Genomic DNA, 21,515 nt, shown 5'->3' on the forward strand with positions numbered 1-21,515 from the left:
TGAAGTCGAATTCATTTAAAACACTTTTGTCTTTTCGTATGTTCGAAAAATACGATTTTTCTCACGCATTTACCTGGTGACGTTTTGAACGAATATGAAAGAATAGTGGCGTAAAGGGAAGAGGACATTCAACTTTTCCAAGTCACCTGAACGTCTCTGTTGAAAAGTCCAAAAAAAAAAAAAAAAGCATGAAACGATTACATACCACAGTAACTTTGGATTTATGTAAAATTTTAATCTTAAATATTGAGATTTGAGACTTGTTTGCAACTCCCATCTCGCGTTTAGTTTAAGTTTCGATATGTTGATGAATAAATAACCACTTTCATATTTCTGCATCTTTGGGGCAATGGAGGGGTCTTAACTGTTATAGATCAATTTGAGAGATTATCCCAATATACTCAGTGGGTGTTTACATTGGCCTAATGTGGGCTTGTATTATTATTATTTTTTGTGCTGTATATATTTATTTCTGGCCATAGCTAATGTTTTCCCCACTTTAAATATAAAACCAAAATGCTATTCCTTTTAACCCCGTTACATAGCCTATCAGATTATGAAGTTGTAAATTGTGTTCCAGTTCCTAATGTCTCAGGCATGGTAATTGTTTTTGAACGTAAGTGATTATTAATTATTAATATTATTATAGTAGTAGTATTCTACTCAATAACTTAGCATTCCCATGTGCCATATTAAAAGGTATTTTACTGCTTCTTTGCATCTGCTAATCAACATTTCACGGTCATGACAATAAAGTTGTATCTAATCAAATATGCACGAGAAAAAAAATATATTACACACGCACGGTAGAAATATGTCGGGTAGAAATAATTTTTTCATTTTTATCATTTATAATAATAATAAATGTTGAATGTCGTTTTCTGTTTCAAAATGTTAATTTCATAATTTCAAGACAATGGTAAAAAAAATATTGTGTTCGATGACTTTGTAGATCGCCGATGGATGGGGGCGTAAAATAAAATCAAAATCTCGCAGGGATGGCTTTAAGAAATTGTTTGTGAAATAAACAAGATTGTTTTCTTCTGTGCTGTGTATGCGTGTGTTTGTGTTCTCGGCTCTGACTTCTTTTTTTATTTTATTTTTTTACTATAGGTAGCGGTATAAAATATTTAACTACCAACTAAAATATTTAAATCATGTAAATGATCAAGACGTGAATGTCTTTATCTGTACTCATTGAACTTTTCATTCACCCGGGTGGTCGATGTGCGTATTCATTTAAAAAAAATGAACGAATTCGCATTATTCGTGTAATTGTACGTCATACAGATGCCTCACAAGTCTTACATAAAATGCTTAAGACCACATGTTTGATCATGTTGGGCCTGCAATAATCCCCTTTGTTCGGACAGTGTCGCAAGCAAATGACAGAAAAGAATCACATTCAAACACGAAAATGTTTTTATCTTGTTTTTTTTTGTTTGGGGGGAATTTCGCGGAAATTCGAGTTGACGCATGAATTGCGTGACGTCCAACAAAGTAGTCCTATGCAACATTTCGGATGTAATACGAATATTGTCAACAAGAGCTTTGGTGACATAAGCTTTGACGCAATAAACAGGCCGGCTTGAAAGGGAAACCGGATTGGCCTTGCGCCGTGTGTTGCCCCAAGCGTTACCTTTGGGAAGACCATGATTACGCACAAAAGGACATAAGAGACACGCGAAGTCTGCAGCTTCAGAAGGAAACGATCAGCTGAGATCGATCTCCGTCTCTTCGCCCAATGGATGTGAGTAGCACGCACCGTCACCGTGCACAGATGATTTGCCACCAGGACGCGAGACTCCGCCGTCAATGCGACAAATGGATTTATTCGTTTCCAGAAATTAATAAATCAAAAACAGTGAGGACAAATACCAGTTTGGTTTGATTCTTTTTTTTTTTTTTTTTTTTTTTTTTTCCCCCCCCCCCTCTTTCCTGTGCTTCCATTTCTGCAGGTTAAATAAACCATAAAGGCATCATTATAGCATGCTGTTTTGTGTTCACCATAAAGGCATCATTATAGCATGCTGTTTTGTGTTCACCTTGATTATGTTATATCACAATACAGTAAAAGTCTATTATGTAAGATGCATATTCCCAAAATGTTCTGATATTTTATTAACTAGTTTAGACTGGTAAATCGACATTTCTGTCGTACAGGACACACACACACACACACACACACACACAAATCGACATAAGAAAAACATGAAATGGTTCATAATTGGTTAAAGGAAAGGAAAGAACATGTGCATATTTCCATCCATCCATTTTCTGAGTCGCTTATCCTCACGAGGGTCGCGGGAGTGCTGGAGCCAATCATGTGCATATTTTTTAAAAATGATACCAAATCACATGGTCTACGGTGCTGCAGTAATAAGTAATTAACTCAATAAATACATTGATTATTATTTAAAAAAATTCAACTTTGGCCTTTCGCGGTGGCCATTGTGGACGCGCGTTCTCCAAATGTTTCTGCGAAGGGCTCCTCCACTTCTCTGACCTTCCATTAGGCTCAATGCCTTAAAATTTTGGCGCAGGTGTTACGGAAAGACGCCCTCTTTAACTCTACCTTTTTGCAAAAAAATAAAATAAAAATAAAAATTAATAATAATAAAATAAATAAATAAATGCAATTAAATAAATCACTTGCGATGCGTCAATCTACACATAACTTAAAATCACCGACTGTGTATTGATGGATGTATTGAGTGCTTTATTTGGACATGCAAACAGGGAAATACAAACTAAAAATAAAAAATACATACAAATACAGTATGATTTAAAAAAGAAAAAAAATCTTTCATTTTATTCTGAAGCTTGACCAAAGACAGACTTATTGAAGCTTGACTCTTTCTGGGGTTCCCATGTTCTTTTTTAAATTCATGTTTAATTAACAGGGACATATCAAATCCCTGTTAAATAAACATGAATTTAATGTTCAAATGTCATTTCGATAAAAAGTAAGCAGGCAATGGTTTTCTTGCAACATCATAAACTTGATGGTGCCTCCATGCCCAAATACAACAGATATATTCTGTTTCACACTCTTGTCTTAAGCAAGATCTGCCTCATTGTTATTCATCTTTAAGGTGCAGACAAAGGTAATGTCCTTTTTTTCCCATCATTTTGAACTCAACATAAAACAATGAAGAATACCCAGCATTAAATCATCCAGTCTGTGTAAAATGTATATGTATGAGTTCAATTAGAGCTTATGCGGTTAACCAGTTTGCTTTGAATCCATCATGCTTGTTAGTGAGTCGACTGTATCTATGAACTTGCATAATCTGCCACTGATAACTTTCGGGGACTGTTGGTGATTAAAGAGCTCAGGTTTGAAGAGTGCCATCTACAGAATGTATGTTTCAACTTCTTTCAGATGCTTATTCTTAGCTAGCCATGACCTGCAACCGCCACCCAGATTTTGAACACAACGCAACACATTTGACTCCAAAATGCCTTGATAGTGTTGAAAGTTCTTTGCCCTCAGCACAGAGTCAAGACATTGTGTGCCATATGAATCAAAGCTGTCCCAGTACATAACCGAGCCTGCTGTGTGTTTCACAATGGGTACAATGTTCTTTTCTTTGTAAACAAGGCATAGACGATATTGTTGGTACACTTTTTTTGTGAAAGAAAAACCCTCGGTCGTCAAGGTGCCATCTACAAAATGTATGTTTCAACTTCTTTCAGATGCTTATTCTTAGCTAGCCATGACCTGCAACCGCCACCCAGATTTCGAACACAAAGCAACACATTTGACTCCAAAACGCCTTGATAGTGTTGAAAGTTCTTTGCCCTCAGCACAGAGTCAAGACATTCTGTGCCATATGAATCAAAGCTGTCCCAGTACATAACCGAGCCTGCTGTGTGTTTCACAATGGGTACAATGTTCTTTTCTTTGTAAACAAGGCATAGACGATATTGTTGGTACACTTTTTTTGTGAAACCCTCGGTCGTCAAGTACATTGCCCCAAAAACGTTTGCGTCTTGTCAATATGCAGTTCAGCAAATTCGTCCGTTATTTCTGTGGTGTTTGTGCATTTTTAATTGCATAAGAGTACCGTTGATTTTGCCCGTGTCGTGTGCACACAGAAAAATCGCTGTACCTACTGTGAAACAAACAGCACGGTCAGGTACGTTCTGGGGCTGCTTTTCTAAATCCCAGCACAGAGTGTTTTGAACCTTCTCCCAGTAATTGCTTTGCTGTTAACATTCTTCTTTTCCACTTTTTCAGCCTCCTCAGTCTCACAATTTAAACACTGAGGGGACACAGACGCTGACAGCCATGACGACAATCAACCCGCAGACACTTGCTCCTGAATCCAATGCTTTTGGCTACTACCAAAACATGTGGAATCATCCAAATAACTATTTCCCTTCAATACAAGGTACGTATACTCATACAAATTGTCATGAAGTGAGGGTCTGAATCATTGCTTCTTCAACTCGGCCTACTGTAAATCCCGGTCCGGTACACACGTATACGATTTGTCACGTACAACCAGTTTCTCGATTTGTGTCTCGTAAAAGTGTCAGGTCGCTTCCTAATTGGCTATTGTTTTGTCACGATCAGCCTCTGGTTGTGTAGTCCACACGCATACGGATTTGTGGTCATAAGTCTTGATCAAGTTTAACATTTCCAGTTGCCAGCCACAACCATTTTCTGTGCACATTTGGGATGAAAAAATCCTCTTTAACAGGCACATACAGACATTGTGGGGGCAGCTGCTCAAGACACAAATATGTATACAATTCAGAAAAAAACTGTTGTGTATGCATTATGTATTTTGTTAATACAATAATACAGCTACTAACAAAGAAGGTGAAGGGAAACTACGTTGGATATGAAAAATCTACACACCCCTGTTCAAATGGCAGGTTTTTGTGAGAGAAAAATATTGTTTTGTATAAAAAAAAATCCCCAATATTAATTAACCTATAACATGTACATGGACAGGGGAAGTAAAAATAAACAACTGTGATAACATGGTTGCATGGGGGGGGGGGGGGCACCGTCTTCATGGTCCGCAGAGAGCTTCCGCAGCATCAGAGGGGTCTCATTGCTCAAAGGTATAGTCAGAAGAAAGGTACAAAAAACTGAAAAAGCATCAATGTCATATGTATAATTCTTCCAAGGACTCATATTAATGCCTGTCATATCAAAACACTTTGGGTGGAATTGATGACACATGCAGTATTTGTATTTTATTTTAAATATTGATAAAGGAGGAATAAAATGGGCTGCAGCGAAAAGGGCTCTTTTTTTTTTTTTTTAATCCAGGGCAAACGGGCAGGTGCTTGAGCACCACTTGGGGTCTATGTGTGTACGTTCCTGACTCTTAACACAACCCACAACACAGGACAATCGGTTAGGATGATCTTTTAGAGACATTCAATAATCGGACCATTGCTGACTTTTAATACGTGACAGTGACATCCCAGTGACATCGCTGCCATTGTGATTGCCACAGAAGTACTGTGCGCTAACAAGCTAACACACAGGTTTGTAGCTAAGTTTCTGTGTCAGAGCAACACCTGGGGTGCATTACTAAAAATGCAAGCCCAACCAAAATGTATAATAAAATATGTGAAAAAATGACCACCTTTTCTTTCATTTTAAGGAGGTCCTTTCTGTTATCAGAATGAGGGAGCACAGACGGTGGCAACAATGGCTATGCCAAGTACACAACCAACACAACCTCTGCCCATTCCATACTGCACTGAGAGGCAGGATAACTTGCAGATGCAATTTGCCCAACCGCTGGCAGGTACAAATACCGAATTGATTTTATGGCACACAAACAAAAGGTATAAACCTTAACATCTATAAAATCATTCAGCAAATTAGGGAATAGTTATATGTATTATAACTGTAATGAAGTTGTAACATTACAAGAACAAAAAATGTATTTTTGAGCAAAAAGTTATAGTTATGGTTGTGGTGTTGAGGCAGAGGTTGGTGGACCCAAATCCAGGGAAGCCGTAGGAAAGGCAGGGTTGCACGTGAAACTCCACACAAAAAAATGTTGGCGTGGTTGTCTGCTGCAGAGTCGAGATGTTCTGAGTCTATATCTCAGCTCGGGCCTTCCTGTGTGGAGTTCTCCCTGTGCTTGTGTGAGTTGTACCTGGGTACTCTGGCTTCCTCCCACATGCCATTGATGTGAATGTTTGACTTTATGAGCCCTGCGATTGACTGGTGGCCAGTCCAGGCTGAAGCCAGCCTCTCGCCCAGTCAGCTGGGATAGGCTCCAAGTCACCCACGAGCCGAATGAGGAAAAGCTGAATAGAAATGTGCTCTGAAAGGAACAGCTAACAATTGAGTGAACAAAATGGTCATGGTTTTAAATTTGGGTACATTTCAGTTAAAAACAGTGCAGTACATGAGGGAGGAAAAGGATTTAGAAAAACAGTATATGAGAGGAGTATGAAGTAAATTACAAAAATAATTTGATTTTAAAATTAAACAAAACAAACACATGACATGGTATTTTGTTTAAAAAAATAATCAAATGAATTATTCAAAACTACTTTTCCTAGAGGCATTGAGAGTACTTGCAGTATCAGCATGAAGTTCCCCAGTTGGTCCGGTCTTCAGCCATGGTGGAATCATCACGAGGCCACATCTATATATAAATACATATAACCATTTTTAATTGGCACTCTGATATTAAAACTACATGATGATTATTGAAGTTGTGTTATAAAATGGTGTTTTAATTGGAGTACATTACTTTGAGAGGTGTTATAAAGTATATGCATACAGGTTAGATAAATTTGGCCAACAGTGTCGTTATTTGACCTTCTTGGTCTTTCTCTATGAAGACTGGGACTTATTACAACCCCAATTCCAATGAAGTTGGGACGTTGTGTTAAACAAAAATACAGAATACCAGCTATATTTAATTGAATACACTACAAAGACAAGATATTTAATGTTCAAACTGATAAACTTGATTGTTTTTAGCAAATAATCATTAACTTAGAATTTTATGGCTGCAAGACGTTCCAAAAAAGCTGGGACAGGGTCGTGTTTACCACTGTGTTACATCACCTTTTCCTTTAACAACATTCAATAAACTTTTGGGAACTGAGGACACTAATTGTTGAAGCTTTGATTTGAAGGTGGAATTCTTTCCCATTCTTGCTTGATGTACAGCTTCAGCTGTTCAACAGTCCGGGGTCTCCATTGTCGTATTTTACACTTCATAATACGCCACACATTTTCAATGGGAGACAGGTCTGGACTGCAGGCAGCCCAGTCTAGTACCCACACTCTTTTACTACGAAGCCACGCTGTTGTAATGCCTGCAGAATGTGGTTTGGCATTGTCTTGCTGAAATAAGCAGGGGCGTCCATGAAAAAGACGTTGCTTGGATGGCAGCATATGTTTCCCCAAAACCTGTATGTACCTTTCAGTATTAATGGTGCCTTCGCAGATGTGTAAGTTACCCATGCCATTGGACTAACACAGCCCCATACCATCACAGATGCTGGCTTTTGAACTTTGCGTCCATAACAGTACCGGATGGTTCTTTTCCTCTTTGGCCCGGAGGACACGATGTCCACAATTTCCAAAAACAATTTGAAATGTGAACTCGTCGGACCACAGAACACTTTTCCACTTTGCATCAGTCCATCTTAGATGAGCTCGGGCCCAGGGAAGCCGGCGGCGTTTCTGGGTATTGTTGATAAATGGCTTTTGCTTTGCATAGTAGTGTTTCAAGTTGCACTTACGGATGTAGTGCCGAACTGTATTTACTGACATTGGTTTTGCTGAAGTGTTCCTGAGCCCATCTGGTGATATCCTTTACACATTGATGTCGGTTTTTGATGCAGTGCCGCCTGAGGGATCGAAGGTCACGGGCATTCAATGTTGGTTTTCGGCCTTGCCGCTTACATGCAGTGAGTTCTCCAGATTCTCTAAACCTTTTGATGATATTATGGGCCGTAGATGATGAAATCCCTAAATTCCTTGCTATTGTACGTTGAGGTACATTGTCCTTAAACTGTTCGACTATTTTCTCACGCACTTGTTCACAAAGAGGTGAACCTCACCCCATCTTTGCTTGTGAATGACTGAGCAATTCAGGGAAGCTCATTTTACACCCAATCATGGCACCCACCTGTTCCCAATTAGTCTGTTCACCTGTGGGATGTTCCAAACAGGTGTTTGATGAGCATTCCTCAACTTTCTTGTTGACTGTCTTTTTTGCGACCTGTCCCAGCTTTTTGGGAAGATATTGCAGCCATAAAATTCTAAGTTAATGATTATTTGCTAAAAACAATCAAGTTTATTGGTTTGAACATTAAACATATTGTCTTTGTAGTGTAATTAAATATAGGTTGAACATGATTTGCAAATCACTTCTGTTTTTATTTATGTTTAACACAATGTCCCAACTTCATTGGAATTGGGGTTGTACATGACTTGACTTGCGATAACCTATTTGACTTGACTTACCGAAGACAAAAGGACTTGGTACTTGCTTGAGACTTGCACGTTTGACTTGTTTCCATCTCTGCTAATTATGTACTCCCTTTTAGCAAAAAAAACAATAACTTAGAAATAAGCATCAAATTTGAAATACTAAAAGTAGTTTTTGTGTTTGTGTGTGTGCTGGTTGGACAGGTGACATGACAGCCACGCAGCTACAATACGCCAACTCCATCCTCCCACAGGGTGTGGCACAGGGCAGTGGTCCTCGTAACCAGTCGGAACGAAGCTTGATGAAAAACAGGTACAGAGGAAATGAAGTTACAGTATTATGATCAGTTGTTATTAAATGTATTGTCTTCTTTATTTATGTTTTTCCATCCAGATCCTGGTGACCCAACAAAGGATCAGAAAATATACTATTAATATATTTATATAAAGGATTCGTTTGAAACCAGCAGCACGTTGATCTAGTGGTTTTGCATCTCTGCCTCACAGTTCTGAGAATGGCGGTTCTAGTCTAAGCTTTGGCCTTCCCATTTGGGGTTTGTGTGTTATCAGTCCTACCTTGACCCTAACTTCTTGTAAAATTATCCATGAGCTCCAATACTCAAGAAGCCCAGTTACCTTCAATTTAGCCTGAGTGTAGTTTGTATCTGTTTTGATTAGAAATAATGAACCACTTCGATATTACCGAATGACATTAACAAGCATTGTTGTGCCACGTAATGGAGGGCACGAAGAGTTAAAACTGGAAGATGTGACAAAGCTCATGCACTGCCAGCTTTCCCAGCAAACATGGATATTTGACTTCTAAAGCCGTCAATGGGAGTGAATGTGTTTGCTTAATTTAGTAGCCTAAACCTTTGCTATTTTTGCAGGGAAGCTGCTCGTGAATATAGGAGGAGAAGAAAGGCCTACGTGCAAGGCTTGGAGGAACGTGTGGCAAAGCTTGAAAATCAGAATAAGGCTCTGAAGGAGGACCTTAAAAAATGGAAAGAAATGTGTCATCATAATGGCCCTTGATTAGGTTGTTAAAAGGGCTGGATAGACTGTCAATGTCACTTAATTTACTTAATTTCAAGAATGCTGCTATCGTTGGGTGCCAAGGAAGTTAACCATCTTATTGACACACTGTGGAGCAACTAGGGGTTCAGCATCTTGCTGAACTATATTGGACAGGTCCGATGAGGAAGCTGGTTTGAACAAGCCATCACTCAATACATTTGACCCGCTCTGCTGCCACAAGAGCACTATACCAGAATAGAAACAGAGAAAATCATAATGAACTGTGCTGGATCACATTTGCACTCACTGCTGTGTATAATTGTCAGAATTATATTTTGGAATTATGTTATACTATAGTATATTTTACAATTACATAGAAATGTTTACATATTGATGCGGAAGAAAGTTTCTATCTTCCACAACTTGAAAACACTGAAATTTGTTAGAACATATTCAGGCTGCAAGAGTTGCCAGGGTAACCCATTACTCACCTTTAATTTAAAAAACCCCAAAAACAAAAACAAAACAGGCTGACAAATATAGCTCTTGTCAGTTCATCTATTACAATCACACAGCAATAATGACTTCATGGCATATTTTGACAATACAATTGTCCCTTTTGGAGACAATCACCACCTTAAGTCAATTGGCACAAACCATCTCAGCTGTGATGAATGAAGCGGTAATGACTGAGTATACTTAGGCCTGGTACACACAAGGAGTTTGTTCAGTCTACTTTGGTGGTGGAACAATCTTTATGCGTGTGGTATGCTGTGTTGAGATTATCAGCGTACCCCCCCCCCCCCCACCCACACAGTACAATAGAACTGTTAAATGCCTGAATTTTTTTATCTTCATGTGTGGGTTAAATCCCTAAATTTTTTTATCTTCACGTGTGGGGTCTGTAACAGATACGCAATAAGAAAAAGAATCTGTGTGTACCAGACCTTTGGCAGTTATTGTCCCTGATGATTTGGCCAATTTCTTGCTCTAATTTGTCAAATGTATATTTGATGTGATCCCTACGCATTTGATTAAGGATGATCAACGCTCTTTGGCATGTGATCAATAGGTTTTTATCAACAGGCTATGCACCAGTCATTTAAAGTGGCTGTAACCAAAACTCTTTGGCCAAATATAGATCAATATACAACCTTAGTTTTCCGTCGATTCCCAGAGAGTTTTCACATGACTTTCCGTAAAGCAATTTGTGGACTTTCAGGCAAGGTTTAGAACGCATCATCGTACTGAAACAGCATTAGTTTTGAATTACCTTTTTCAGACAGGTTTTTTTCCTGTGTTTGTACTGTTGATCTTAGTGTGACATTTGACACTGGATCACCATTTTAATACAGAGATTAGAACATGTCATTGGCATTAAAGGAACTGCCTTAAATTGGTTTAAATCCTATTTGTTGGATCAGAATCAGAATCATCATTTGCCAAGTCCAAAAAACATAAGGAATTTGTCTCCTGTAATTGGAGCCGCTCTAGTACGACAACAGTCAATTGACAGAACACTTTTGAGACATGAAGACATTGAGAAAACAGTCACGGAGCAATAAAGGGTTGGTAATGCCGGTACATATATTTATATTTTTGACAATTGTGCAAAAAGATGCAGCGTCCTCTAGCAGAGCAGCACGTAGAGCAGTTCGAATGACTAATATTGCAATAGTCCGGTGTAATGACCATTGTGCAAAGTGCGGCGAGACTTCAAGCGAGTAGTACGATAGTCTGGGAAAATGTTGATTGTGCAAATGTTGCAGATACTCTTCAAACAGTGTGCAAATGTGTTGATTGTGCAAATGTTGCAGATACTCTTCAATCATGTTGATTGTGCAAATGTTGCAGATACTCTTCAATCTGCGTGCAAATGGAGCAGATGCTAGTCTGGAATGAGTGGCCAGTAGTTTGTCAACTATGAGATATGCAAATAGTGCAGCATGGTGAGACTACTACAGTGAGTACGAGCAATATATAATTGGCCTGACAGAAATGGCAAAAAATTGCCAGCATGTTGCAATGGAATTGTAGGTTAGGTGTTAAGAAGTTGCAAGAGGGAAGAAGCTGTTTGAATGTCTGCTAGTTCTAGTTTGCATTGATCGGTAGCGCCTACCTGAGGGAAGGAGCTGGAAGAGCTGGTGCCCGGGATGTGGAAGGTCCGAGAGGATTTTGCACGCTCTTTTCTTAGTTCTGGCAGCGCGCAAGTCCTCAAGGGTGGGTTGGGGGGTACCGACGATCCTTTCAGCAGCAGTTGGAGTTTGTCCTTTTTTGTTGCAGCACTAAACCAGACTGATGGAAGAACACAGGACTGATACGACTGCTGTGTCGAACTGCCTCAGCAGCGCCTGTGGCAGGCCGTGCTTAAGTCGGAGGAAGTACATCCTCTGTTGGGACTTTTTGAGGACAGTTGATGTTGATTGCCCACTTCAGGTCCTGAGAGACTTAATTCCCAGCAACGTGAAGGTCTCGACGGTTGACATGGCAGCTGGACAGCGTGAGGGGCAGCTGTGGCGAAGGATGCCTCCTGAAGTCCACGATCATATCTCTAGTCTTGAGCGTGTTCAGCTACAGGTTGTGTCGGCCGCACCACAGCTCCAGCCGCTCCACTTCCTGTCGATATGCAGACTCGTCACCGTCCTTGACGAGGCCGATGACAGTGGTGTCATCTGCAAACTTCAGGAGTGACAGCCGGGTGCGTTGAGGTGTAGTCGTTTGTGTGTAGAGAGAAGAGCAGCGGGGAGAGGACACAATCTTTGGCGTCACCGTCCTTGTTGAGGCGTTTGTGTGTAGAGAGAAGAGCAGCGGGGAGAGGACACAATCTTTGGCGTCACCGTCCTTGTTGAGGCGTGTCATCTGCAAACTTCAGAAGTTTGACAGGTGCGTTGAGGTGCAGTCGTTCGTGTAGAGCGAAGAGCAGCGGAGAGCGGACACAACCTTGAGCGTGTGGATGTGGTGGGCTACCCCAGCCTCACCTGCTGTGTCCTGCCCGTCAGGAAGCTATAAATCGCTTCCACAAAAAAGGTTTACAGTTTGTATCTATTGGTAATAAAGAATGTGCGTGTAGAAGTTAGCCGTGCCGCCCCACAGGGATCCATGCTTGTACCAGTACTATTTAGTCTTTATATGAATACGTGTATCAGAAAGCACACAACCTTATCAATGAAGTGTCAATTATCCGAACTGGCCTGACCAGCTTGGATGTCCTTTTCCAGAGCCTTTTTCAGACCTCAGTGTCCACTTGTACTGGTCCCAAGCCATAGAGAAGGTTGTTAAATGCACATTCTCAGCTTCACATCTTAGCCTGGATCAACTTGGATGATCGGCTCATTCTCTGGATCCTGGACTTCCTGACTCACAGAAACCAGAGTCCGGATCAACAACAAACTGACCTTACTACCTCTACAGGCTCCTCATAGGGTTGTCCTCTGACCACTGCTCTTCATCCTCTACATCGAGGAGCACAGGAGCTCATAACCCAACTGTTTCAGGGTGAAGTTTTTTGTTGAGACAGTTCTCGTGGCTCTGCTCAGCACTATGGGTGCTGCAGCTGTTGACACCTCCCAGCAAGACCAAGGAGATAGTGGCTACCTTCCCCAGAAGACAGAGCTAGCTCATTATGTGACGAGTACAAACACCTGGGGGACCATCTTCGATAACCACCCGAGGTATTCACAAACACACAATCATTTTGATTTATAGAGAAAAGTCTCATGACAACTGGCCATTACACCAACAAGAACTGAAAATGTGGGAAATGTATTTGGCCTTGAATGACACTTATGGATTCTCTTGAATAACAACTGTTTTTGAGTGTGTGGCAGAATTTTGGGGCATTTATCTAGAATTAAGTGTTTGTGGTTAAAGTTAATGTATTGATGGCTAGTTCATCCATGCCTTGACAAACCTTTGTTCACACAAAAAATGATTTATTTTTATTTTTTTTAAACAAAACGGTTCCCAGAAAGTTGAAAGCATTGGACTGTCCAAAATGTATTCAGAGAAAACTTTGTCCTCAGACTTTTGAGAGTTTTGTCTCATTCACACCTATACACTAACACAAAATATGCTCAAAGGTACAGTGGACATGTCTGACAGGAGTGTGGACCAACCAACTATGAGCACTTGCAACTGAGTGAACGCTGTGACATGGCTGCTTACTGGCCCCCTTTAGTTCTTTTACCAATTAATTTTCCAATGGACTGGAACTACGGCACACTGATTCATCCACAAGCTCCCTAATTTTGCCGGCAATTTGACTGAAACAACATGTAGGTGCAAAAGGACCATTATGAGCCTACCTGTTCTGTTTTGGCTACGTGCACTACCTGGTCTGGCCACTTGGTTGTCTGTATCACCGCTTGTCCGGACTCTGCAATTCTACCTCATCCCTTGAGCTGCAACTGGACGCCTGCGGTATTTGGCTACGTCGTCGCCAGTCGATGACCGCTTCAGAAAGCTAAAGGCCTTCAACGAGAGCACCATTACAAGCATTGGACTCACTATTTGTGAAATGTATTTTAACCATGTTTTTCACAATACAGACAATTTTTCATGAATTGTTATATCAATACTGTATCTGCTCCAATGATTAACAGGCCTTCTATTAATCATCTGCCGCATCCCCGTGACTCATCAATGTCATTTCTAATGATAAAATTCCCAAGATCAGCAACTAAGGGAATACATTTTCCTCTGCTCATTTGATTTTAACCCTTTCTCACTTTTCTCAAATCATCTGTAAATCAAAACAATAACTGCCAACAATTAGATCCCATCTACAGTCCTGCATAAAGCCTGCCTACTCTCGATTGCACTATTTCTGCTCCCCTCCACTCGTCACTCACCACTGGAATGGTTCATCCATCCATCCATTTTCTGAGCCGCTTCTCCTCACTAGCGTCGCAGGCATGCTGGAGCCTATCCCAGCTATCATTGGGCAGGAGGCGGGGTACACCCTGAACCGGTTGCCAGCCAATCGCAGGGCACATACAGACAACCATTCGCACTCACATACATACCTACGAGCAATTTAGAGTTGTCAATTAACCTAACATGCATGTTTTTGGGATGTGGGAGGAATCCGGAGTGCCCGGAGAAAACCCACGCAGGCACGGGGAGAACATGCAAACTCCACACAGGCGGGGCCGGGGATTGAACCCCGGTCCTCAGAACTGTGAGGCAGACGCTCTAACCAGTTCATACCTCCTCAAAACCGTAACAATCACCAAATATACAGAAAAAAGGGATACAATTTCAATAGGTTCTTCTATACATAACCTTTCTCTCCAGCATCCTTGAGAAAATAGTCACCTAAACTGGGCACTCATTTCATGTAGTGAGTGCAACCACAGTGGTTCAGGGACGACTGCTCTAAGAATGGGGATATTTATGGGTGAGTGCTAAAGGAATGATTCAAAGTTGACTTTCTGAATGTAATTATGTGTGGACATGTGAATATCCAAATGCTTTTTAACATAAACCGAGTCAGCATACCTGGATCAAAGTTGATGGAAAATTAGAAGAAACTCAGTTTTCACTGACTTCACTCCAGCCCAGTTATTATATCACAACTTCTTCAAAGTCTATCTGGAGGTCTCACTGGAACTCAGCATACAAAAGCTCAATTCAGTGGATAATTTGAAGAGTGCTCAAGCTTTACCCATTCACTGCCTGTGAATATTCTCTTTCATCCAGGTCATTGCATTCTCATGGCATGGACTCAGTTGCAACTGGACTGTTCTGGTTGTCTTAGAAGACGTTTTGCTCCAAAGCAGCAAGCATCATCAGTTCATGTAACAGTCTTTACCCATAGACTATACTGCCTTTACGTTGTTCAAAGGCTTCAAGCGGAAGATTATGCCATTGTGAAAATCTGTGAATCACTTAGAATCCGAATCAGATCAGATTCTGATTCTGAGTGATAAGACATGGTAACTGGGAGCCAAGAATTATAATTTTTATTTTTATTTTTTTTAATCAGAGTTAGGTAATTAGCAGTTCCCAAGTATCCATTTTCTGAAGTCTTTGAGTTTCAGTTTCAGAAAACTTTATTTATCCCCATGTGGCAATTAAGGGAGCAGAGAGCAATAGTTATTTACCTGTTTACCTTGCACCTTTGATTTCATTGTACCTATTACAACATTCTTATTCTTAAATAACAATTCCATACATTTTCTATACTGCTTATTCTCAATCACAGTCAGTCACATTCATACTTAAGGAGAATTTAGTGTCTTCAATAAACCAAACATGCATGTTTTTGGAATGTGTGGGGGGGAACACACATTCATGGGCAGAACAGGGAAATTCCACACAGGAAGGCCAGAGCCTAGATTTGAAAACCCCACCCTCAGAACAGTGATGTGGATGTGCAAACCACTCAGCTACCTTCGGGATAAGGGCAGTCATGCTTTGACCCTGCTGCTCATAAACTGTTGTCAGGAAGCGAGTAGGAAGTCTAATGATCCTGGATACTGTGTAGGTGGTTCTTCTCCTGCTGGTTGATGGAATGATCCAGCAGACCATTGAGAATGACATGACAGGCTTGATGAGGGAATGTAAGATAAGAATATCAGTTGGATCTTGTTGCTGACAGAGAAATTCAGCTTCCTCGGCAGGTACGTCCTCTGGTGGTACTTCAAGATCTGACTGCAATCGAGAGTAGGCAGGCTTTATGCAGGACTGTAGATGGGATCTAATTGTTGGCAGTTATTGTTTTGATTTACAGATGATTTGAGAAAAGTGAGAAAGGGTTAAAATCAAATGAGCAGAGGAAAATGTATTCCCTTAGTTGCTGATCTTGGGAATTTTATCATTAGAAATGACATTGATGAGTCATGGGGATGCGGCAGATGATTAATAGAAGGCCTGTTAATCATTGGAGCAGATACAGTATTGATATAACAATTCATGAAAAATTGTCTGTATTGTGAAAAACATGGTTAAAATACATTTCACAAATAGTGAGTCCAATGCTTGTAATGGTGCTCTCGTTGAAGGCCTTTAGCTTTCTGAAGCGGTCATCGACTGGCGACGACGTAGCCAAATACCGCAGGCGTCCAGTTGCAGCTCAAGGGATGAGGTAGAATTGCAGAGTCCGGACAAGCAGAGATACAGGCAACCAAGTGGCCAGACCAGGTAGTGCACGTAGCCAAAACAGAACAGGTAGGCTCATAATGGTCCTTTTGCACCTACATGTTGTTTCAGTCAAATTGCCGGCAAAATTAGGGAGATTGTGGATGAATCAGTGTGCCGTAGTTCCAGTCCATTGGAAAATTAATTGGTAAAAGAACTAAAGGGGGCCATTAAGCAGCCATGTCACAGCGTTCACTCAGTTGCAAGTGCTCATAGTTGGTTGGTCCACACTCCTGTCAGACATGTCCACTGTACCTTTGAGCATATTTTGTGTTAGTGTATAGGTGTGAATGAGACAAAACTCTCAAAAGTCTGGGGACAAAGTTCTCTCTGAATACATTTTGGACAGTCCAATGCTTTCAACTTTCTGGGAACCGTTTTGTTTAAAAAAAAAAAAAAAAAAAAAAAAAAAAATCATTTTTTGTCAAGGCATGGATGAACTAGCCCTCAATACATTAACTTTAACCACAAACACTTAATTCTAGATAAATGCCCCAAAATTCTGCCACACACTCAAAAACAGTTGAGTTATTCAAGAGAATCCATAAGAGTCATTCAAGGCCAAATACATTTCCCATATTTTCAGTTCTTGTTGGTGTAATGGCCAGTTGTCATGAGACTTTTCTCTATAAATCAAAACGATAATGTGTGTTTGTGAATACACACAGAAAAATCACTGGGGTGGGGCAAAAGTAAATGAAACCCATGCTTCCTCTTATTTCCCATCAACTTTCATCCAGGTATGTGGACTCGGCTTCCGTTAAAACCATTTTCATGTCCATTAGTGTTACCTAGGGTTAAAAAAGATATTTTAGCTTGAGTCAGCACAAGCACATTCCGAAAGTCAACGTTAAATAACAGATCTTATACATTGTGACAGGGGATGAGAAAATTGCAACTGTTACCTCTGGAATTGGATACTTGGTGGGGTATGGTGCTTCTTCTCTCCCAAAATCAGACAGAGTCCCACATTTTGCATCACCGTCCACCCAAAGGCCTTCATAAATGAGACCTTTATCAGCATAGTAGAACTTGCCATGACCATTTTTCTTTCCATCCTTCCAAGATCCTTCGTACCAGTTTCCATTGGCTTTAAACAGACAGATCAAAGTTCAGATCTCAAAAGTCATTCAGCCATGATGGACTAAAAAACAAAAAACTTACCAAATTGAATGACGCCTGTTCCATGTTCCTTATCCCAGAGCCACTCCCCCTCATAGTGATCGCCACACTTATAGCAGAGTCTCCCCCAACCACTGCGATTGTCCTCACTCCACTCTCCCTCATAAGTTGCATGCACATCAAAGAAGGAACCGTGCCCCTAAAGGGATTTTACAGAAGCGTAAATGACAGTCAACAGTCGAACAGTAAGTAATTGAAATGTATGTGGAATCAACCTTGACAGTTAGAAAGCAATAGCAATACTCTAGTTGCTAAAGCAATTTCACATGCTGTTGTGCAAATGGGTAACGGGTGGAAACGAGAGGCAATTAGCTAGAAAAAAAACAAAACTATAAACTGTGTATGGCCATAGACGGTTTCCGACTCTGCATCCTCCCTGGCCGGTTCCTGACCTGGTTTGCATGTTCTAGTATCGTCGTCACGAGTGGTAGCTTATCTGCAGCCCAAAGTGGTCGCTCAGGTAGTTGAGATCCAGGATGGCACATCAATATGCTTTATGGACAAAGTGTGGAAGCGATACCACGAGACAGGTACACCAGGAGAGGTGGAGGGGTTTGTAATAGGGCAACAACACAGCAGGGTACACACACAAAAGATTATCCTGATGATTATCATGTAGGGTTGGGTGCGTTAATAGATATTTTTCCTCCCAGTCTGCTTGGAAAATGGTCAGGGCCAAAAATATTGCCGGCACGTCATACACACTACTGAGTCACATTACATATTGTCTTGGACCAGCCTCTTCATTTGAGTGTGATTGAAAATTCTATCCTCAGTGGGTTAATTATTTCTATTTTCATGGATTATTTTCAATAAATTACAGAATGTAATAATTATTATTAGATTATATTTCCTCCAGTGAAATCTGGGATGTGTGATTCACGTGTTGGTGCAGCGTCATTTATAAAAATACATACGTGTTTCATTCCATTTTTCCACTCGCCACAGTACTGCGTTGCATACTTCTTCGTGTCTGGTCGAAGTACACTGAAGATGCCATATCCATCATGTTTCCCAAATTTCCACTCGCCATTGTAAATCGCACCAGACGACTTCCACTCTTGGGTTCCCCAACCTTTAATAAACATAAGTTTATTAACGCAGCCGACTTTGTAACGCAGCCGACATGTCACATATTTCCACATGATTTTGGGACAAAAACAATGTTAACTCACCATGTTTCTTATTGTCCAGCCACACCCCAGTGTAGTTGTCTCCATTGACTGAAAATACTGTTCCACGAAGCCCTGACTTCTTTGCTCTATTATCTAATATTGTTGAACGAGGCAGATTCAGTCGAGCTTTTTTAAGGAATGGCATCCCTGGGGTCATCTGGTGAGGAGATTTTTAGCAAGATTAATTGCGTCATACATTTATTGAATTTGAACTGAACTCTGCAATTTGTGCAAATATTAATGCAAAGTTGATTAGCTTTAGTGCTCTGCCAGAACAACATAAGTGAACCATGGCATCCAATTCAAAAGGACATATAATAAAAAGGTTTCACTATTTCAACAATAAGTCCAATTTGTTAAATCTAATGTCCCTAAAAAAAAAAAAAAAATACCACATACTCTTTTTACAGCCCTCCTGAAATCAACCACTTTCTAGTACTGTATGTTGTCGTGATATCAAGACTCTGGCAGCTATGCTATGACTCAATTGGCTAAATGCATATGCCACAATTTTACCAGTTATTAGCACTCAGATTTATATATTACAGTAGATAACTACCCTATCATGTTGCTCATACCTGAGATGAATGAGTTTAGCAACAAGTAAAAGGACTTGCTGTCTGGAAGATGAAGCTAATGAACTTCATTCAAAGGAGGTGGTCAGGGAACTGTGGGAAAAAAAAAAATATATGACTGCAGCATCTGAGGTTTGGGCTTGGAATTAAAATGGACAAACATAATCACCTGTCAAAATATATATAACTGCCTGAAAGGTGAGGAAAGATGCTTGGTGTATTTGGGAGCAAAACATTTTCATGAGGACTGTTCAATTGAAAGTGTCCCGAAAGCAAAATATAGCAAATGCCGTGACAGTAAGGTCCGTGAATGCTAAGTGGTGACATTACAAAGCCTTTAAGTCCTTGATGGTGGACGATGTAAGGGTATTACAAGGAAAATGACATCATTTAGAGCTATCGAGAAAGGTACGGTTAGCAGTCTTGCCTCACATTTCAGAGGTCCATGGTTTGAATCTCGGCTCAGGTTCTCCTGTGTGGACTTTGCAGTTTCACCCGGTGCTTGTGTGGTTTTCCTCCAGGTACTCCCGCTTCCTCCCACAGTCCAAAAACATGCGTTAGTTTAACTGAAGACTCTACACTGAATTCTAATAGTTGTTCCACAAAATTGTATTAATGTACTCCAGACGGGCTATTCCTTTGTTTCTTAGCATCTCTTTTGGCTGCACTACGTACATTACATGTATGTGGATGTTAGATATTTTTTGTTCAAGATTTCAGCCTATGTGTGTGCCTATGTCAATCTAATCCACCCAGGGCCTTCATAGTCAGTAGTGCTGACCATGTAACTAAACTATATTAGTAGAGGCAAACAGAAAACAGTTCACTAATCTATATCACCACTTTTGGAAAAGATTTGTGCAGACTTGAAATGCTGGAATTGTCTACCCAGCTCACTTATGATACCAATATGGTAATAGGTTCCCCATACCTATACGGTAAAAAGGAAAAGTTTACTTGAAATAATTTATGTTTCATGATACTTTTCAAACCCACGTTAAAACACCAGACTGCTGCAATGAATTTCTATTCTAAAAATATGAAATCTGTCCACCTATCAGAAAAAATGAACCTGAATCTGTGACATTATTATTTAACTAGCCAAATACAATACCTCTTTCAATGGATACACCATAACGAGGAGCATTCATCTTATCTTGAACTAGAAAAGACAGCACCAAACCTTGATACCTCTCGTTCATCAACGCAAACCTCAAACTGTTTCGAAGACCCGCTCATCGCATCCATTTTATGTGCCTGGTGGAAAAATCTGGAGGTCACAGAATCTCAGGTTAACATCCTCTATGTTTCTTCCCAATCAAATATTCCAGATTTCAAGATTAACAAAATACCTCTATTCCACCACATGGGAACAACTACCTACAACACTTCAAATTGAGTTGGAAACTTCTTTCGATGCCATAAAATACATAAGACTAGAGAACAATTTGGCAAAACATAACCGAATGAATAACTTTTTGGAAAACTGATTGGCTTTCATCAAAATGGGGAACCTAGATCCTTGACTCCTGTTGGCCTGTGAACGAATGTCATCTTGAAATGTAATGCAAATACACCCTACGGTCTCATTCTAGTTCCTGTGCATGCCAAAGGGTCACTCACATGCATTCGAGCATCTATCTTCTTGAACCTGGACTCGCGGTGTGCGCTCCCGGGGGGCGGAGCTCGTTCCTCCTCCTCACAGATGGTACATTGCCTGTGTTGCCCTCCTGGTACGACCTGGCATTGGATCTGCTCACAATCCCTTGGTACCGCAGGAGTGCCAACCGGTCCCTCTTTGGGGACCCTGTTCCAGCCTTCGGTTTGGACCCTGTGCACCTTCCTGCGGTCGTCTACCCTGTCTCTCTCGGGTGGGGTTGGGGTACCCCGCTACCCTTGGGGTATGATGAGAGGGTTGGCGCCTCCGAATTTGGGAGCGCACTCACCTGCTGCGTTCTGGGACTGGCGCCGGATGCTGGCCCTGGGTGTTGT

At 40.7% G+C, this 21,515-nt stretch overlaps 2 protein-coding genes across 3 annotated transcripts; one reads left to right on the forward strand and one right to left on the reverse strand.

The window, feature by feature from the left end:
* The first annotated feature begins 1,645 nt into the window (after window positions 1–1,645).
* On the forward strand, window positions 1,646–11,577 carry LOC133470533 (cAMP-responsive element modulator-like). 2 transcript variants are annotated; one of them, XM_061759005.1, is made up of 5 exons: window positions 1,646–1,750; window positions 4,244–4,397; window positions 5,631–5,777; window positions 8,639–8,747; window positions 9,325–11,577. In XM_061759005.1, exons 1-5 carry the CDS (start codon window positions 1,745–1,747, stop codon window positions 9,467–9,469), a joined length of 561 nt encoding a protein of 186 aa, XP_061614989.1. In that variant the 5' UTR covers window positions 1,646–1,744; the 3' UTR covers window positions 9,470–11,577. The 2 variants fall into 2 exon arrangements, with proteins under 2 accessions (XP_061614989.1, XP_061614990.1); XM_061759006.1 differs by lacking the exon at window positions 5,631–5,777.
* Window positions 11,578–17,041: 5,464 nt separating this feature from the next.
* On the reverse strand, window positions 17,042–19,093 carry LOC133470323 (MORN repeat-containing protein 3-like). The gene is made up of 5 exons (XM_061758574.1): window positions 18,949–19,093; window positions 18,691–18,848; window positions 17,756–17,912; window positions 17,497–17,681; window positions 17,042–17,382 (listed from the first exon to the last, which is right to left on the reverse strand). Exons 1-5 carry the CDS (start codon window positions 19,091–19,093, stop codon window positions 17,317–17,319), a joined length of 711 nt encoding a protein of 236 aa, XP_061614558.1. The 3' UTR covers window positions 17,042–17,316.
* Between the last annotated feature and the right edge of the window lie 2,422 nt (window positions 19,094–21,515).

Source organism: Phyllopteryx taeniolatus, chromosome 20, assembly GCF_024500385.1.
Source record: "Phyllopteryx taeniolatus isolate TA_2022b chromosome 20, UOR_Ptae_1.2, whole genome shotgun sequence".
In the NCBI taxonomy this organism is placed as follows: Eukaryota; Metazoa; Chordata; class Actinopteri; order Syngnathiformes; family Syngnathidae; genus Phyllopteryx; species Phyllopteryx taeniolatus.

Bases quoted from the DNA above. Each gene is read 5' to 3' on its own strand.
- LOC133470323 (XM_061758574.1), bottom strand. From the start codon at position 19,093: ATGCCATTCCTTAAAAAAGCTCGACTGAATCTGCCTCGTTCAACAATA. The intron at 17,913-18,690 runs GTATGTATTTTT...AAATCCCTTTAG, and splicing joins GGAAAAATGGAATGAAACAC to GGGCACGGTTCCTTCTTTGA. The intron at 17,682-17,755 runs GTAAGTTTTTTG...GTCTGTTTAAAG, and splicing joins AACAGGCGTCATTCAATTTG to CCAATGGAAACTGGTACGAA.
- LOC133470533 (XM_061759005.1), top strand. The intron at 5,778-8,638 runs GTACAAATACCG...CTGGTTGGACAG, and splicing joins ATTTGCCCAACCGCTGGCAG to GTGACATGACAGCCACGCAG. The intron at 8,748-9,324 runs GTACAGAGGAAA...CTATTTTTGCAG, and splicing joins CGAAGCTTGATGAAAAACAG to GGAAGCTGCTCGTGAATATA.